The following is a 20,878-nucleotide window of genomic DNA, read 5'->3' as shown; positions in this document are numbered from 1 at the left end:
GATAACCAAATCATCTGCAGTCATTTTTTACAACATCAAGTGGTAGCCCTCACATGACATACAATCTGTGATCTGTGCAGCACAGCTGATGTCTAAAATGGTTGTTCTTTACAATTCTTCCCCTGATAGGCACCATCTAGATTTTGTGCTACTGCCCCACAGCTGCATTCTTGGGGTGAGTTTGAGATGGAAAAACCCAGAATGTTTTTCGGAGGTAGGAGGAATCTAACAGAGACAGAGGGAGAACAAACAAACTCCATAAAGGCACTGGCCGGAAATCTGGATTGAATCTTGTACCTTGTACCTTGTACATGGCAGGGAAAGACATTAACCATTATTCCAACTGTGTCTATCTGAAGAACATTAGCAGTACATTAGTATGCAGTATTAGGATTTTTAAGTATTCAGAAGTTAAAGTGGAGTGGATAGTGAAGGTGTCAGTAAGTTGGAGTTTATGGCTTGATTAATATACTTGTATTTTACCATTTTCAGCTGAGGACAGAATTTTGTGTGACAAGATGTATTTTTAACAGTCACTGACATATATTCCCAGATTTTGGGACCTAGTAAATAAAAGTGGTAATTATTGCACCGGTGCTTAGGTTGAAGGGCCTGTAATGAATGTTCAGAATGGTCAAGGTTTCTAAGGTTGTAGATGTGGAGACCTATATTAATCTGGAAGACAGAGGAGGGAATGTTTGGTTTTGTAGTACTTTGAACAGTTGTGGCCTGAAAAGGCGGTCTGTGTGAACAGTTGTGGCCTGAAAAGGCGGTCTGTCATTGCTTTGCCGGAAGACATTTTGCTTTTTGTAGTGTTTTGCAATGATGTTATTCTTTTGGTGGATTTGTGATGAACCTGCATATTTTATTGTTGAATGTTGGAAGGAGAGTGTGATTTAATTTTTAGGTATATGCTTATAGGGGAAGGCCATATTCTAGTTAAGATAGCAAAATGCCTTTTCTTATTGTGATTCTGGGGGTTTGAGACAAAAGGAGAGATTCTGTTAGCCTAGAGAAGTAGTGGCTTTATTTTCTTTTTTTGTTTTAAGTGTAGGATGATGACAGAAAGATCTTGCCAGAGTTCCAGCTGTTTAAATGAGTTTGTGTTTTTGGTAGTGATATTGTTGTGGTCAGTGATTTTAAGTATGGAGGCAGCCTTGCTTAGTTTTTGTTTTGCTCCAAAGAGCATGTTTTTTTATTTTAGTTGACTTGAGTATTTAAAAAACATGCAGTGCGATTGATCTAGAGAGTCAGGTAGAGGAAGTCTGACTGAAGTTTTTGTAAAGCTGTGAGGGATTTATTTGAGTGGTCCATGTGACGGTCTCTACTCCGGTTCAGTAATTAAGGAGCCTCAATTCTCACCACTGACACTGGTGAGTGATGGTCACTAGGAATAAAAATGGATACACACAGTATTTTCAGATGCAGCTCTCTGCACCAAGCACAATTTCTCTTAAGAACACACAGGGAGTACACTCCAGACATGGGGTCTGGATTCCACCCCCCCCGACTCTCTCTCTCTCTCTCTCTCTCTCTCTTCTCTTTCATTCTGTCCAGGCCCCAAACAAGACCACATACTGACCACTTTGGAGCTCTGTGTCTCTGACAAGTAGCTGACCCACACACTTGGATATTTGATTTTCACACACACAAACACACACACACACACACACACACACACACACACACACACACACACACACACACACACACACACACACACACACACACACACCTGGGAAGGGTTGGCACAAATTTACCAGCTGTGTCCCATCAGCTCAGATTATAAGACAATTACACTGCCACCAGTCAGCTACTCTAAAGCTATTTACAAGGGTAACCAGTTATACAGATTAAAATTAATACTAATTTGAATAGTAGAGTTTGACCAATGCAGCAAGGCTTTCAGGAGTGGCCACAATGTCATTAACATAAGCATAAGTACTCTTAAGATGTTAAAAGTATTCTGTAAAAGACCAGCCACAATGAAAGGTATAGAAATAGTTAATAATAAACAATAAAATAGAAAACATGAGAATATTGAATATCTAGTTAAAATAAACACCAGAGCTTCAATCACAGGAGATATAAAAATAACACCGTTGGATAAATTCACACAGATAGAGAAAAACAATACTTAACTAACCTCACTATATTTTCCTGACTGACTAAAGAATTACTATTCTCTAGTTAAGTTACTTACTAAACAAGGCAAGATGATGAGTGTTGAGTTGTTTACTATGGCAAGGCAAGATGAGGTGTGTGGTTGTATGAGATATCTGTGAGAGATCTTTCCTGTCAGGTTTCTGAAAAAAATGTGCTGCTGTGAGAGTTCCCTCATATCTCTCACAATATCTAAATATCACTGTATTTGATCTTTGTATACTCATTTTGCTATTAGCAAAACTCTACCATCTATATACAGACTATCTTTTTACTATGAGTATAACATTCTGTTTTAAATCCATATACACAAACTCTCTTATGCATTAAGTTATACTTTAAGACTACCTGAATTCACTTTTTAAATCTGTGCCTTCATTCCTAACGTACAGTATGTTGAATATCATACCCTTTACCATGTAAATAGTACTATATTGCTGTATTAAACTCTGTATTCACTAATGTCATACCCTTTACTATGTAAATAGGACTGTATTTCTGTGTTAGACTTTGTATCGATAGTACTGTACTGCTGTGCTAAACTCTGTACTCTCTTTCTGTATAGTACTGTACTCCTGTCATAAACTCTGTACTCACTTCTCTCAATATTAAGTTCTTATTTGTAAATTCTTCTTTTTTCTTTTATGCTGATCTGTACTATTTACTTAATGTGGAGCTTATCTCCCTGGGCCTCTACTGAAAATGGACATGTATCCAGTTGCACTAGCCCGGTTAACAAATGTAAAATAAATAAAAAATAAATAAATAAATAAATAAAATCTAAAAATCATTTCAGTGCTGGTTATAGAATGACATCACAGCTGGTCACCTGACTCTGGTACAATACACACCCAAAGCTTTGCTAAGATCAGTTGCAGCATCTGAAAGCTATAAAACAATTTCAAAAACTTCCACCCTTCCAGGGTAGCAATTAGTTTATACCCAAGGACAATACAGTAAGATTGCAAGTCTTGGTTTTCCCAGACAGCTTTGTCTCTGGCAGCAATCAGACCTGTAGATAAACTCCTTTTGGCCTAAACCAACCCATTTAATTTCCAACCTATTTTTCAAAATTAACTGGACTGAGATTAACCTCTTCCCTTCTAGAATTCTCTTTTAAAACATATACATTTAATCAGTTATAATAATACTGTCTGACATACATGTATATCTCTTTTCTGTCCAGGAGGGCCCACTGTTGGAACATTTTTAATACAAGGAACTTTACAAATATATTTTAACACAGGCATCTGTACAAATCAGTATGATAGTCTAATGATATAAAATTCTTTACAAAACTCCAGCTAGCTATGCTGACATATGCTACACATGCATTGCCCTACTTTCCCTGGCACAGATGGCACTATCTAATATCATCACACTCCACTACTTTGGATCCTGGAGATATTTACTTGGAAATTAACTGGGTTAAATAGTAGTATTTCCTGACTATGGTCGAAAGATGATAATCAAATGTGAGGGAGAGAGAGAGAGATAGAGAGAGAGAAAGAAAGAGAGAGTTGCACTCATAAGTACGCAGGTCTCTTATGAACATATCAGCCTGAAGAGGAGTGGGAGTGACTTTTTTGTCATGCACTACTTTTCTGCATGTTTTTGCATTTTAGATTAAGACCATTTTGAGTATACCAGGTGTGTGCATATTCCATCCCTTGTAGGATCAGCTTCAGTTCAATGTTTGAGAAGATAACAGTACCCAACTTAAAGTTTTCAGTAAGCTTAGTTAACCATGCTTCTGGGATATTGGCTTGGAGTTCTGCAAAATAAATGCAGAACAGGAAAAGGCCTAGTAGTTTTTCTTGTGGTATCCCAGTAGTTATTATTTTATGTGCAGAGTACTTGGAAACTTTTGCAACTTTGCATTGTTGGCTAACCAATCTATAATCCAGCAAACAGTGTAAAGGTTTACATTATTTTGTTTAATTTTTCAATAATAGCATGGGAAAGTATCAAAAGTCTTGGCCAGGTCAAGATAAGTAGCAAGTACAAAGTGACCACTGTCCACAGGCTCTGTAATCTTTAAAAAGAAGTTTATTAGGTTCAGGAGACAGGACTTGCTCTTCACAAAAAACAAACTGATTGTGGCCTAGCTTAAACTGCCTATGCCTAGAGAAATGAGTGCTACTATTTTATATTCCATGGCTTTGCTTATAAGTCTGGTGAGGCTGATGGGCCTATAATTACCTGGGTCTGTAGAGGAGCAACCCTTGTATAGGGAAGTCACAGTGTCTGTTCTCCAGACACCGGCCACAAATCCTGTGGACAGGCTGAAGATGCACAGTTTAATTAGAGGCTTGAATAGTGCATACTTGACATTGATAAGAATGCAAACTATTGTGTTATCTGGTCCCATAGAGATATTGCTTGACTTTGATAGAGATTTAAGACTTGCTCCAAGGTGATTTTACTAACAAAATGCAAAGATGGTCTAAATACTTACTGTATCTAATAAACAACTTCAAGAGGTTATGGAATATAAAGACTTGGGTGCTACAGTATCTTCAAATGTATCTTTTAATACTCATGCCACAGTTATCTGTACAATAGCCCTTAGATATATGGGTTTTCTGCTAAGAAATGCCACTACACGAGATGGACACTGTTGAACTCTTATGTTTATAATTTACATAAGACCAATTATTGATTACATTTAGCACATTTTGTGAATGTACTTGTGGTCAACTAAAAAGCTGTGAAAAGGTTAAAAGATTTACTAAAAAATTATGTCTTTAAGTAACTTAGACTAAAGTGTAAGATGCAAACAATTAAATTTATTTACATTTTATTTATAGATATATTCAAGGAAGACTGATTTTACCTTATACAGTATTTCATGATCCTGTTTTACAAATTACATGTCCATTATTACATGTGGAACATCTAGATTCTAGCAAATGTCTTTGAAATATACTTTTAACAGGAGGCTTATAACTATCATAACAAAAATTACAAAAGATGCTGCAACAAGTAAGGTACTCATTTTAGGGACTTAAGCACCCAAATCTAATTATGCCACCTTTTTACAATACTTGATGATAAGTCCCATATATTGACCAACAGAAAGGCATAAAACTGTCAGTATTCCATGCTTAAAAAGCCTTATGTTTTGAAATTGCATTAACTAGGCTAGTAGAGATAAAAGTATTAAAGGTGTCTCATAATAACTTGCTTAAAAGGAGCGGGTCAGATTTTATTATCTTCAAAGTAGAGGAGTAAAATTCATGCATCAGCTGAAAATATCTCCAGCTATTTAAATCTTGTAATCCAGATTCCTTCATAAGATTGTTAAATGAGATTATTGTCAAAGATGAATCAGTAGACTGTCTAAAACTGTACTGTTTTTGCACCCCATCCTTCCAAAAGGTAGGCAGTCCTCAATTTTCAAGCAGGGTGACCCTCAATGGGAGATTTGAACAATTCTAAATAAGGGACAAAATATGATTTGCAGAGGACTAGGCTGTTCTGAGCTGTTCAGGTAATAGTGAGTGTTGGTCTGCAGCTAATAAGCAGAAAAATACACATGAAAAAATGTGTTCCATCTTTCATCTGTTAAAAGTAGCTTAGTGACTTTTGTATTCTTAATACTTTAAAATTGCAGTATAAACATAATTTCAAATCACCTAACAAATACCTCTGTTGTAAGTTTCTGATTCAGCAAATATTTTATTTTACACCAGAAAGGACACTGCCTATTAATTGAATAAATTCACCTACAAAGCTGGACATAAACAGCTTATTACCCATATTCATGAGAAAAACATGTATATTGAAATTCTGCAGCAATACTGAATAACATCAAAGTTATGAGCCAATTCTTACTATAAACGCTACTTCATAATGTGTTAGTTTTGACAGTTTTCCTATTTTGACATGAAAATTAACAACTATGCATTTCTTTGGCTTATGTCAACAAGTTCAGTCTGTCTTCCATGCACATCTCAAAGTTGATCTGAACTGCAGAATCAAAGTACCAAATCTAAGTGCTTAGAATTGGAATGTTTTAAAATCTATTCAGTAATCAGAATGCTAGTGCTCTCTGTCTATAACAAATCAAATGTTCCTGTCCTTCAAATGGCAAATAAACTTCACTGTGGCATAAAATAAAAAAGGTCATACTGTTATTCCATCATGTACTTCCCATCCCTGTTTGCAGCTCTAACTGTTATGGGACACTGGCCAGTATGACACTGGCGATTACCCGAGCTATCCATTGTCAATGTCGATTACCCAAACTATCCATAGTCAATGTCTTGACAATAAAGACTGACAGGCATCCAGTCTGGAAATGTCTGACTCCACAAAAATAAATAAATGAAATAATTCCATAGTTTAATATTTAACTCCCCCCCCCCCCACACACACACACACACAGACACTGCCATATTCTAGACTGAAGGCATTTGTGGGTACTGTACACTCAGATCATCAACTCCTGAAACTGAAAAAAAAAATCTGCATTTTTGTATTAACGTATGTCTGTCAGTGTTTGTCATTTTCATTGTGCATGGGAATCAGATTATCAGAAGCAGCACTTCATATTTTCTACATGACGTAGTAGATATTCATTGTTTACTCTTACTGTATGTTACTTCATTAAGGAGGGCTGAAATGCATTCTAGTGCTGTATAACTCCACACTTATGTGCACAGACCATTCACTTCCTAGAATAAAGAAATAAAGAAAACTGCCTTCTTCTGCCTGCAGTCCAATTTAAATATCACTAGTGATGCTCATAGATATTTTATTGCAAATGACATTGCTTGCAATAAAGGACAATATCCATCTTGTTGCTTATGCAAGATATGCAGGTTAGTGAATGAAAAAAATGCCTTTTCATGGTTTCCCACTCATCTACATTATAATAATGATATGAGAAAAGTTGTTCTGTCCTCCATTGTCAAGTTCCCATGTCTGGATACTGACTCTGGAGGATTCGGGCCTGTAGGTTGTGGACTCTTCCTGTGGGGACACTTGGTTGAGGACAAATGGAAGAAGTGAAAGTCAGCTGCAGAGACACATGGCTGCATCAAATTCACTATAGGGACAGAGCAACATACAGCACCATGCCCACAGCTGCAATAACCAAGTACAGGGAGAACAATGTCCATGGCCCCTTCAGAACACTAGGACTAGCAGAAGAAGAACATGGTTTACTTTAGTTATTGCACAATCTGCTATGCTTTTTACATAGGAAAGACCAATCGTCCTTTGAAAGACAGAATACTGGAGCATATAAGGGATGTCAGGAATGCTAAGGAAAGCAGTGCACTTACAATGCACATCAAAGAAGAAGGTCACACACTTGATTTTAAGTTTTTTGTACTTAAAATAGTCCCTGTTAATAAAAGAGGAGGCAATTTGAATAGTCATATAGAAGGTGTTGAGCAGGAATGGATACTCAAATTCCAGGCGGATGTACCACCTGGACTTAATAATAAAGTATCCTTAAAATCTTTTTTAAGAGCAAGATCACTGAAACATTAATATTTGTATGTAATATGTATATATAATACATACTTTTAACAATATTTACTGTGCTTAGCCTCTCTCTATATATATATTTTTATACTTTTTATATGCACTGCTTTTTTTGAACACACAGATTACATACTTATGTATTTTATGAATATATTTGTGTATATATGTAATTTTAATACTTGGCTTTATGAAGGTATTATTAGAGTTTTAAATAGTTAGCATATTTGTATAGTTGTTGATTATTTCATTTTATAACATTAGCACCTTGGTGTGCTAGCACTTTAATTTGTACTCCACATGCTTTTATGTCTTGTTTTTATTGGTTGCCATGTGATTTATGAGTCTATTTAAAATGTTTTGTTAAACCTGTTTAATGTTAGTCTGATGAAGTGGGAGTTGTCAGCGAAAGCGCTTACTTTCTCTGTGTTCTATTATATTAAACGTACTTTTGCTAAAGTACCTGCTGTGTGCTACCAGCGTTTTTTTCTCTGGATACATGCAGGCAATATGGCTGGCACTTACAATAAGATGCCCGGTGGGCATCTCGGTGACAGAGAAAATGGCGTGAAAGCTGAAGGTGTTACTAGAATGGTTTCCTGTATACATCTGCTTGACCTTCTTACCATGCTCTAGCAAGAACAGAAATTGCTGATTGCCTGGAGAAAATCCCTGCTCATTGGAATGCCTGTTACTCCCCTGTAGGAGAGTCACTGTCTCTAATTAGCATCACTTAAACCTCTAAAGCACAAATTTGAATATAACGATGCACATGATTTCCACTGTGCTTTTGTACAGCTCTGCAAGTTGTAGTTACATAAGCATGCAATATACACCAGGCACAACAACCATCACCTTCACTGCTATATTAATAAAGGCAATGCACATTGCACACTGCATTTTCTATGCTATTGACATGCTTTCTGAGCACCTTGCTGCAGGTGTCTCCACCTGCAGTTCTGTGAGTTTACATGTTTTTGGTTTAAGGCTAAATAATGGTAACAGGAAGCAATGGTATTGGAGAAGCTTAGAAAAGTCAGTTGAATCAATGCTGGAATAACATCATGATGGTTGTTTAAACTTCTACAGAAGTTATATGACGTATTCAACTCAGCTTTGTCTACAGAAATGTAGTACTGTGTTACACAATGTTTAAATGGAAAAGTTAAGTAATGCAGTTGTATAAAAATGTTTCTGTCTCAAGGAAATAAAAAAATTTTAAGAGCTCCTTATCCTGATGTGGAGTTCATAGATGCTCTGATCTGATGCTGTTTCTGTGCTGTTTATTTAGATACTTTTTTAACTTTTATTTTGCATGTAGAGTTAGATGTTTTCAATTTTCTTTTTTCATTGTTTTTATTTGTTTTGTGAGAGAAGGCAGGATCTATGTTCCCAAGAATTGTAGTACAACATAGACATTGTAACCTGCACTTAATTTCAAAGATTTATAAATATGTTTCTGATATATTTAAAAGTTCTCTCACTGAAAACAAACATTTTAAATAATATTAAGGAAAGTGCAATTTCTACCCTATTTAACAAAAGTCAGGTCAGATATCAGCTGCTTTTAAGAATTGCATATGAAAGAAGATGATTTTTAAAATCGGTCTGGTAGAACTAAGTATACAAGTGTATGTCTTACACTCTATCCTTGTAAAACAAAAGAGGCTAATATTTCTATATTAAATTCACAAAAACATATTTTGAAAAACAATCCTGGGAATTCATTAAAAATCCTAAACCATTCCAGTGCAATGCACCCATTTGCAATTCAGGAACATGCTAACTGCAATGAAATAAGTCTCATTTTCAGCTAATTTACGTTTCCTAAATCATAGTGACTAACACAACATGCGGATCAGACATGTAGAAACCTGTTGCTGGTAAAGGCAATGAAATACCCCCCCCCCCCCCAGTCACTTAATCTCTCTCTCTCTCTCTCTCTCTCTCTCTCTCTCATGCACACACACACACACACACACACACACACACACACACACACACACACACACACACACACACACACACTCCCTGTACTTGTCCCTACCCTCCCATGGGTCCCCCACCTCCAAAATACTTTAGTGTTATTATAGCATATATGTATTAATCCCTGGTGTCTGTTGTATCCCCTTTACCCCTGATCCCCATTACACTGTTCGTACTGTTATGACACTTTAAAGAGTCATCTGTTGTGGTGTAGTGTTCTCCCCATTCCCCATCACCCTTATAAAGTGTGTGCTGTTACTCTACTTATCCCTGGAGTCCAGCAGTTCCCACACACCCCAGTCATTATGATTTATGTGCCCCCTGCTATGTTCATGTTCACTGGTCAGACACTGCCTTTTGATCATGTTCACTACTACAAAATGGTGCAAATGACCATTATGATCTACACGATTGAGCGTTTTCTTGAATTGTTTGGCCGTGTATATGTCTTCCTGGAGTCTGTTCCAGACAGAGCACACATGACTAATCAACATATGCCTCTTCACCAGAATGCCTCATTAGCATTCAGCATGGCTGCCTGACTAACCCTTTGTGGTGCTGCATGTCTTAATGTTGGGAGACCATGCACCACTGTGTATGGGTGCTTGATGGATACGAAAAAGGGACCGCAAAATATACACAGCAGTGTACTCAGGCAATCTGTGTACAGAAAAATGTTTTGGGCACTGGCAGGGGTGCAAAGGAGAGCAAGGCCAACTTACTTACTTGGGGAGGGTGAATAGAGATCTGGTTGGCTGTTTTGATACATGCAGGTGAAGACTTCTATGCAATGAAGATGTAACTGCAGTTGGATGATGCTACAGGGAGGCTACAGGGAGGGTGTAAAAGGCTCTTGCAGTCCTACAAGTGCCACATCAGCCACCAAGGTCTGGGTTATGACATAATCTGAAATTCTTTCATTGCAGGCACTGTGAGATATGAGTAAGTATGCAAACACCTCCATGGCTAGGTGGAGGATGACCCTCTCCGGTAAGCTCTTGCTTTCATTTTGAGGACTGACAAAGTGATGGAGGAATGGACAGGCTCAAGAACAATAGAAGGGAGTCTGAGGGTCAACATGGAAGGAAACCATAAAAAAAGCTTTTCTCCCTCCTTCACCCTTGGGATATTATACTTCTTGTTTCTACACTACTTACAACTTTTATACACTCTTGGGTGCTTATACAATACAGGAACAACACAGGCTATATAAGGCAGCCTCATACCACTCGTATTAGCATTATGCTTGGTTTGATACGAACATAACTAGGTACCTCACATGGCAAATAATTACTTGAAAAAGTCTGGGAAGGAAAGAGGAAGTCAGAAGGTACAGTAAACGTAAGTTATGTACTTACCTTAATGCTAAATTGTGTTGTCTTCTTCCATCTAGCTCAGCATATGGATATATCAGATCCTATCAAATCTAACATCGACAACTTTTTAGACTCACAGATACAGGGTTTAGGCTCCTCCCCTCTTCCATCTCTAAAGTCCCTCAGATTTAGTTTGCCTGCCTACATCCTAAACATACAAGGAGAACAGAGGGGTAAAATCAGGATGCAATACAAGACTGTATACAAGATGAGACTCTGGACACATCCAATATAGTCAGTTGAGAGCCACAAAAATGACAATTTTTGACAAGGAGGACTGAGGGAGAGAAAGTTAAGTTGGACACTAGAAGAAAACATGGATCTAGCTTTATGGTAAGTACATAACTTCTGTATATGATGCTGTCTTTTCCGTCCATCTAAACATATGGGACAGAGTCCCCAGCAACTAGAAACTCCATGAAGATAGGTAGCACAGGGTAATTTACAATTATTTACAAAACTTCAGCCAATCATACTAGCACAGATAACAATATCTAATATCCTCACATTCTTCACAGAGCGAATAGAGATCAGGGAGGGGGTTCTTGTGCCTGCATGTGGTGCACAGTTGAATCCCAAAGCTTTTTCACTCATGGCACAAAAAAAACACACACTCACATAACACTAACAATATTAATAACAACTAATTGTTAACAGGCCAACAATATCTTGACCCATGTCATTAACACTAAGAAAGTTAAAATAGAATTTTTTTTTGTAATGGAAAAAAAGGGTGGGAAAGTATACCTACAACTTAAAAAGTCTAGAAAGGGGGAAATACTGACAAAATAGCATTACTACTACATAAACCTACAACTAGTGACAGCTGAAGGATGTCAAAAGATATCAAAAAATCCTAGAGAAAGAAATTGGACTTATCTGCAATGAACAATCAAAGCAATGAGCAAATAGATTGTGTCCAAGCCTAACAAGCAGAAAATGAGGTTCTGTAGAGATAGAAGGGAATTATGGGTAGAGGATAGAAGCCTGAGCCTTGGATGTGAGAGTCTAAAAAGTTGCCTATGTTAGATCTGATCAGCTCCAATATAATCATAGTTTGGGTGGATGGAAAAGACAACATTCTATTTCCTTATTTATTTATTGTCTTTTGTTTACTGGTAAAGTCCGACTGGGCACAAGTTGCAGGGAGAAAAGCTCTACATAAAATATATATTACAATGAACAATAATGAACATTAAACATTTTAAGCATTACTTTGCAGGTAGCATTGAAACAAATGGTAAAGACATTTATCATATAATTTGGAAGTCGTATTGTTTTACATAAGTCAAAAATCATATTAATATGTAGTAGCTGAAGACGCAAGAGCAATGATAGTGCACCTAGGTTCAGTATATGTATATTGACATTAATAAAGTAGGATGACACTAGAGCAGGAATAGAAAATAGAGGAAGAGGAAGGATATAAACAGAAATAATCAAGGAAAAACATAAGTAGAAAAAGTTCTGATAGTGGAGAGTTTGAGATAACAGTAGATAAGTAAGATGATGAGACGGGTAAGGAGGGGTATTAGTTTGAGAGGATTAAAAATACAGGTTAGCTGAATGGGCAGTAGTGGGGATGAAAGAGAAAAAGACAGGATAAGAAAAGTGAAAGAGTTAGGGTGATTGATAGAGAGATTGGCAATGAAAAAGAAACAAAAATAAAGGTGGGTTTAATCAGCATGGGAGCATGAACATGTCCATAAGGAATTTAGGTTTTGTTACAGGTTGTGTTTGAATGTACAGTAATGTTGTCTTGCTTTAGTATGGGTGGGATGGAGTTCAAATGCTTAGCAACATAGGTTGAGTAAAGTGTGTTGCCTGCACTGGTATGAGACTTGGTTCTGGTCAGGAGATTTCTGTTCTGTGATGGGAGAGTCCTAGGATGGAAGTAGTATTTGAGGATACTTTGTTGTGATGGGCAGGTGTTGGGTTAGTGTGTTATTTTGTGGGCACTAAGCAGTTAGGAGTAGGTAAGGTAATTAGGCAGTTCAAGCCAGTGCATGTGCTTCGATGCTAGACAGTAATGTGAAGGATTTGGTAAGTTGGATGCAAACTTAGCAATTTTATTGTAGCAAACCTCTAGTTTTTTTAAGGTGGAGTGAAGGTTAGTCAGGATGGGTGCTGCACAGAGACATGAAGGGAGAAGATAAGATGTTGCTAAAGAATTCCTAGAGTAGCCAGTAAGAAAGACTTTGTTTCTGTAGTGGAAACCCAACTTTTGATAAGTGTTCTTAATGACTTAAGTGATGTTTTTTCATATTTTAAGTTATCATCAGTTAAGACACCAAGAAGCTTTGTGTTGGAAACTCTTTTAATTGTGGTATTATTTGCTGATGTGACGTTGAAGGATTGCTTCCTTGCTTACAGAGTATTTGGTGAAAAGAACATTATTTATTTTTTTTTAGCATTTAAAAGAAGTTGGTAGTCCTCTTCCCAGGCCTCAACTGATGAAAAGGAGTCCTTGATCATCTTGTGGAGTATCTTAAATTTTATGATTTATGATTTTCATTTTCATTGCCTCCTTCCCTGAAAATATACTGCACGGTACACTATTTTAATGGTTGCTCAGACCAGACTTTCTTCTTATATTTTTTCAGATGTTTGTACATTCAGATGTAGCAGAGTTATTGGCACGGGACTACAAAAATACCCAAGAGTATAACAAACCTGAGACTGCTCCACATATGGGACAGACTTTAATGGACCTACCTGAGGATATGTTGTTCAATAATAGAATGCCTGATCTGCTAACTGGAGGGGTTCTGCAAGGTACAGAGTCATCCAAAGAAACTTTGGAAACTTACACTCAACTTCTCATGTATGGTAGGAAAAAAGTAAGTGCATCAGTAGAGTGAATATTTTTTTTAGAAGGGACTATTTTTATACAGAGATCATTGAAAAAGTCAGTTCCTTGTGTAATATATTTTGCTTCAGAGCTGGATATAGTCATTCCATCCACAATAATTTGATCACTGTTGCTTATATTTCACTTTGTATGGAGTTCTATGCATGATTAGTAATATTTCTGAAGTCATGCAGTAACATATGTGACCAGGATGTATTTGCCTTCTAAGTGCAATACCACTGATTCAATATATATACTGTTAGGCAGCCTTTCTTTTCTTTTACTTAAATGCATAATGCATTTCATATGGTGACTGTGTTCAGATAGCATTTTGAAAGAGGATCCAAGATTCAAAATAGGCACATTTCATGTAACCAAAAATATAAAATAGTCTATCAAGGCTGGACATCTTCCATTTAGGATGTTATTTCCTGCACATTCCATGAGAAATCCAAAATTGGTGGTCTTCTCCCTTCTCATGATATCTAAATAGTTAATTTTATCTCTAGTTAAACTATATGTGAACTTTAAGAATTCAGTAATGTTGTTAATATACTTTCAAAATGCCATCAAGTCTATCTCGGAACCCATCCAAAAAATACATATACATTTGTAGTAAAATTACTTTTAAAATGATACTTTTAACAATTTACTCAGGGAATTTTTCAAAGTGGTTTTGGGTTTTTATTGTTTGACAAGATGATCATATATAACATTTTTGTATTTATGTTTTTTGTACTACAATTTTTAGCACGGGGGGAAAGATTTTATGTTTTTTGTTTAAAGAGTTTAGTAGGGATGTGCCTGTAATGATGTAATTATTTTTTTTTATAATTGGAGAAGGACACTATTTAAAGAAGGAGGATGTTCAATGGGCAGATATCTGATGAAGTCCTATGTTTTGGATGAAAACGTGATGACTTCAGCGTTAATAAAGTTCTTGGAAGTGAGTTGTGAAGCCATGTAACAATTTATTGTTGTTACACTCCATAGTCTTTGAGTGCCCTGTTGTACTGTTGGTTTTGGCTTGTTTTATTTTGGGAAGCTTTTTATCCTTCTAGTTGTGAGTTTATGAATATATACCCTTACGTTGTGCTGTGGATAGCTAACTGATTGCCTGACAGAAGCCATGTGGTTAGAGTCTGAGGTGCCAATTCTGAAAGCGTGAAGGTTACCATTGGTGTACTACAGAACAAATTGTTGGACCCTCTCCTATTTCGCATCTATTCTCAGACTACCAGGACAACACTCTTGGCCTATAGTTATAACATTTTACAAATGACTATACATTGGGTGTTGTTATTTGATCTCCCACTGACTCACAATTGTGCCATCATGAGTTAAAATATGTTAAGCAGTTGGTGCAAGGACAATGGTCTCATATTAAATGTGAAAAATGTAGCTTAATTCATTTTGGTAAATAAAATATTTTTGTGTATGATATAGATGACACACCACTCCAATCAAACACTGTTGTAAGGGAGCTAGACACTCTTGTTGATCATCATGTTTCCACAATACTTCAGAAAGCCTTCTGTTTTGCTCATCTTACTTGCAAAGACATTACCACTAGAACCAAGGAAATTTTAATTCCTCTTTACAGGCATCTCATCAGACCCTTTACTGAATGTAATGCATCCTTTGTCATGGATTTGTTCAAATATATCACTCAACTTTAAGGAAATCACAAGTGCATGGATCATGCTATCTCAAACAGAACCAAGAGGCTATCCTCCAAAAAAGGAAGCCAATCTAGTGGTCCCCTGCCATAAACAAACTCTACAACAGAAGGAAGAAACTGTTGCAAAAGAGAGTAAAGTCCCATGAGTGGAGGAGCTCCCTGGTTAGCCTCAGTAAGAAGCTGAGAATCCCTTATAAGATCCTCCAAAGCTAGCTACAAAAACAAAATCACCACTGATTCTAAGGACAACCACAAAGCATTCTATAGCTATGTCAAGAATCTCAATGGCAATACCCAGATCTGCTCTGAGTTACAGCAGAATGGCTCAAGAATTACAGAACTAACTGATATTGCCAACATCCTGGCAGATAGGTTCAGTGCTAACTTTACCCCCCTCTCACCCCCTAAAGGGCCCATATCTGTACAGAAAGAATGCAGAGTCCCTGTAATCAAATCTATGTAGGTAAAAGCAGCTCTCTCTAAAGCAAAAAACACAGCATCCATGGGACCGGACATCATCCCAGGCTGCGTTTTACACGAACTTCAAAATTAACTGGCTCCCCACCTAAGCACCATGTTTAATCATAGCCTCACATCAAGCTTTGTGCCAATGAATGGTGCACAGCAACAGTTATCCGACTCCACAAAGGGGTAGCCACCACTGATCCTGGGAACTATCACCCTATTAGCCGGATGAGCCTGGTCTGCAAGGCCATGGAATGTATCATCATGGAATTCATAAACAAAGACATTGGTAACCTCCAAACTCTGGACCCCACCCAGTTCGGGTTTGTGAAAGGTAGATCATGTCTGCTGAACCTGGTCGACTTCTTTGAGGCAGTCACCAAAGCCATAGACGAGGGTAAGGTGGTTCACACAGCCTATCTTGACCTCGGCAAGGCTTTTGACCCCATCCCCATTTGGAATTATAGCTAAACTCACTAAGCTAGGTATAAATCCTTATGTCACAAGATGGGTTGCCAACTGGCTCACTGACAGAACCCACACTGTGAAAGTTGCAGACTCCAAATCTGACTTCAAACCAGTAACAAGTGGAGTACCGCAGGGTTCAGTCCTGAGATCTCTCCTGTTTGGTATCTACTTCTCTGAAGTACGGGCTAACACAGAAGACCTATGGCTAATGAAGTATGCAGATGACTGCAACCTATGAGCAATAGTCGAGTCCTCAAATGATGTGGACATCCTACAGAAGGGCCTCACTGAGACAGATGCCTGGTGTCAGAGCCATGGCCTCAAGCTCAATGCCAAAAAGTGCATTGTTATCCTCTTTGATAAAAACTCTGTACCCATGAACTACCACATAGGTGGCAGTCTTCTTAACGCTGAATATGTGAAAAGAGACCTTGGGACCCAGGTGAACAGTAGTCTCTCCTTTGATAATCACATTGCCACATTAGTCAGAAAATCCTTCTATGTGGCACACCTCATCACAAAAGGGTTCTCATCCAAGAAAAAAGGGGTCATTGTTCCCCTCTACTCGACACTCATTAGACCCATTATAGAGTACAATGCCCCTTTTGGAATGTACCTCACAAGACATCCGCAGCAGCTGGAAAGGCCACGGAAGTACCTCACAAAGAGGATTACTAGCCTCAAACAGATGCCCTACACTGACCATCTCAAAAAACTCCAGCTTTACTCTGTAGCATATCGCCTACTCCGAGGTGATCTCTGCCTAACATAAAGCTATGTCAAACCCAGAACTGTTGGACATGCGACACCTAAGGAAATCCCAATCCCTCTGAGCTACATGCTCTAGGGACCTAAACGTTGTCACCAAAATAAACAGGACATGCTGGAGGGATAGATTCCTGTCCCAGAGACTTCCCATACTCTGGAACAAGCTACCCATCTATGTCAAGCAAAGTTCCTCATTAACACTCTTCAAGAAAAATCTTGATAAGTGGATGGGAAATAGGAAATACACCCCGGAGATCACTTCTGTGGCACTGCATGACAGGGGCACAGGAAATTAACTTTCTTGGGTTGGCATAAGCTGGGGAACTTTGTTGGCTAGGCTTACTTAGGCCCTTGGGCTGATAGCCTAGTACCTACCTATGAACCTATAAACGTGAGAAGCCTCAGAGATTCATAACTAAAAAAATTAGTGTCCTCAGAAATCTTAGTTATCAGGACAAACAGGCAGCCCTTTCTTTGTACTCAGTCTATTATACACACCTTCATGGATGTCTGTATCTAGCCATTTGAGCAGTGAAAGAGCCAATCCTATTTGATCTTCTATTTCTTCAGAAAACAAATGGTACCTCAGATAACCCAGTTAAACCTTGTCCACCTCCATAGTGTGTATTTTAGGCATTGTCAACTTGATAAATCAACTGACATAGCTAAACCAACCTAAAATAATCTAAATGTAATACAGCTGAATGACAAGAGTCTAAACAAAAATACCAGTTCCTGCAAATCCTCCTAAACCTGGAGAATATGGATGTCTATGTAGGCACTAAGACATTATTTAAATCCACAAGAGAGCACCCCAGCAGTGCAAGGCTAGAATGCCTTCCACACATTTAAACCAGTTACTGCACATGAAGGGACAAAAGGAGGAGGTGTCTAAATTTGCATAAAAACAATCATGTCTCAAGGCTTTTCAAGCAGTATGCTGCACTTTAGCTCCTCCACATACAAGTCATCATAAGCAAAGTCATGTGCCATATCTTTGCAAGCTATAGGTTCCCCTCTATGACCTATGCCACTTACTTAAATGAAATGGAGTCTCTCTCCATCCAACTCAACACCATACTCATGGGTGACTTCAACTATCCCACTATAAACGATAAATACACCTGACCTCAAACTTGCAAGCAAAAAGATTCCTGAACTTGTAAACACAAATGCCCTAGACCAGCTAGTCCATATGCCCAGTAGGAGAGCTAATATCTTTGACATAGTCTTCACCAGCATGGGGGAATGTTGCGCTCTCCCACTGTGTAACATCCTGACTGATCAGGTAGGACCATAACGTGGTACTCCAGGTAACCCTGGAACTTTTAGGAATTATTTCAAGCCAAATTTCTGACTTTTAAGTGACACCCTGGCAAAATTTTAATCTCTGCTCCAAACCCAGAGAGTACTGTTGCTTGTATAGATCAATCACAGAAACCCTGTACAATTGTATATACAGCTGCATAGGGTCAGCTGTACCTACCCAAGATAACTTCAGGACAAACTCAAAAACAGGCCACTCTGGTGGAATGCCAACATCAATAGGTTGTAAAACAAAAGGTAGAAAATCATGGCAAAAATTAGGAAATGCAATACTCAGCAAGGTAATAACTCTATCATCAAACTAAATAAAGAACTCAGGGAACCACTTACGTCTACCAAAGCTAAATTTGATGTAAAAGCAGCCTTCCAGTCTAAGGACAGCCACAAGACATTCTTCAGCTATGTTGTCAACCACAAAGGCAATAGACAACAATGTGTAGAACTAATTGTAAATGAAAACACCTATATTGAGCTGGAGGATATAGCAAATCTACTGGCTGACAAAATCTGCTCCTGTTTTATCCCTCTCCCTCCCCAGACAAATCTCAGGAAATACCACTGAACATAACTCCCCCAGCTACCATTAGGGAAGAGGTCCTCAATTTACTCTCCAAGGCCAAGAACACTGCATTTAATAGGTCCTGATAATATCCCAGGATGCCTCCTTAATATAATGTAACATGACCTATCAGTACCACTGGTGTCACTATTTAACTGTAGCCTCCAGATGGATTTCATGCCACATGAATGGAGAACTGCAATGATCATCCCTCTGCACAAAGACAGGCCATCTACAGATCTCAGTAACTACAGAACCATGAGACTGACTAGTCTCATAAGCAAAGCCATGAAGAAATTATCATGGAAATGATTAACAATGACACAGGAAACCTTCAGACACTGGGTCCAACCCAGTTTGGTTTCGGCAAGGGCAGATCATGCCTACTCAGACTGGAGTGCTTCTTTGAGAAAGTCACAAAAGCAATGGATGAGGGCAAAACAGTACATATTGTCTACCTTGACTTGGCCAAGGCATTTTACACAATACCTACTTGAGCACTGTAGACAAACTCATGGAATTATTTATAACCCCCTAAGTCACCCAGTTGAGAGCCAGCTGGCTCACGGATAGGACACAAGAAGTTAGGATAGAGGAGTCCATCTCTGCAATGAGGCCAGTCAATACTGGAGTTCCAAAGGGCAGTACACTGCGTCTGCTCCTTATTGGCATTTACTTCTTTGGTTGTTAGCCTAGTATACACCTATGAACCTGTGAACAACGGGACATCTCTTGCTTTGTGAAACCCAATCATTCAACTACTCTAATAGCCCATGGGCTGGAGAAAGAAAATACAACAGGACAAACTTCAATTGTAAGTTCTTAGCACATCCTATAACAACACCCCCCCCCCCCCCCCACTGAAGTTTGTGTTATCTGACCTGCAGCATGCTAACAAAGCTCTCTGAAAATCCTGATTCTGGGTGAACATGTGGCTTATGCATTACTAAAATACTAACAAACTCCTCAAGCAAAAGTCTGAGCTAATGCACATTTAACACGAATACGGGTGTAGTGTAACACTGCATGTATGATATTCCATAGTGAGATGTAATTGATACATGACTGTGTTAAGCTGGTTAACCTGCATCATGAAAACAGTCTCTTTTACCCTCCATATGTACATGTTCAAGTAATGATATTTTGAAAGATTGTAAGCTTTGACTGTTTTTTTACATTTCTAGGAAAGTTATTCCAAATAGCAGGCTCTATTCTGTTATTATATTTACAAAATCTTATGCAAAACAGTTTGGCTCCAAAAAGTGGTGATAAATTTTCCTAGTGGCATCCAGGTTACCTCTGAAATCAGATTTGATTATATTGAAAAAGAACTGCACAAATTGGATCCAAACAAAGCAAAGGGAGGAGATGGAATTAGTAATAATGCCCTGAGAACACTTCAGCAAAAACTTACAGTACCATTATATCTATTAGTTACTAGGTTGTATAAATATAGTGAGATTCATCAAGATTGAAGACATGCACTTATTAATCTTTTCTTTAAGGGAAAGGGGAGTAGGACAAACCCAGAGTCATGCAGACTCTTGTGCACTAATTTCATGTTGTGAAAAAATAATGGAGAAGGTCATTTTGGATAAGTTTTCGTCAGAATTGAAATGGCTGGGATTGGAAACCATATATCAACATGCATATGTTAAAAATAGATTTATTATCACCTGTAACATGACATTCTATAACAATATAATAACAGCTATGAATGGAAATTTGTGCTGTGATGTAAT

At 37.9% G+C, this 20,878-nt stretch overlaps 1 protein-coding gene across 1 annotated transcript in view; it reads left to right on the top strand.

Annotated features, from left to right (window-relative positions):
• Nucleotides 1–20,878, top strand: part of LOC122813417 (protein transport protein Sec16B-like) — a 1,253,021-nt gene that overhangs the window by 474,016 nt on the left and 758,127 nt on the right. Inside the window, exon 10 of the mRNA XM_044085733.1 lies at nt 13,622–13,858. Coding sequence (XP_043941668.1) covers nt 13,622–13,858 — 237 coding nt within the window. The remainder of the gene's footprint in view (nt 1–13,621; nt 13,859–20,878) is intronic.

This window comes from Protopterus annectens, chromosome 10.part0 (genome assembly GCF_019279795.1).
Source record: "Protopterus annectens isolate FY-2018-M chromosome 10.part0, PAN1.0, whole genome shotgun sequence".
Lineage (NCBI taxonomy): Eukaryota > Metazoa > Chordata > Ceratodontiformes > Protopteridae > Protopterus > Protopterus annectens.
This window is presented reverse-complemented; position numbering and strand designations above follow the sequence as displayed.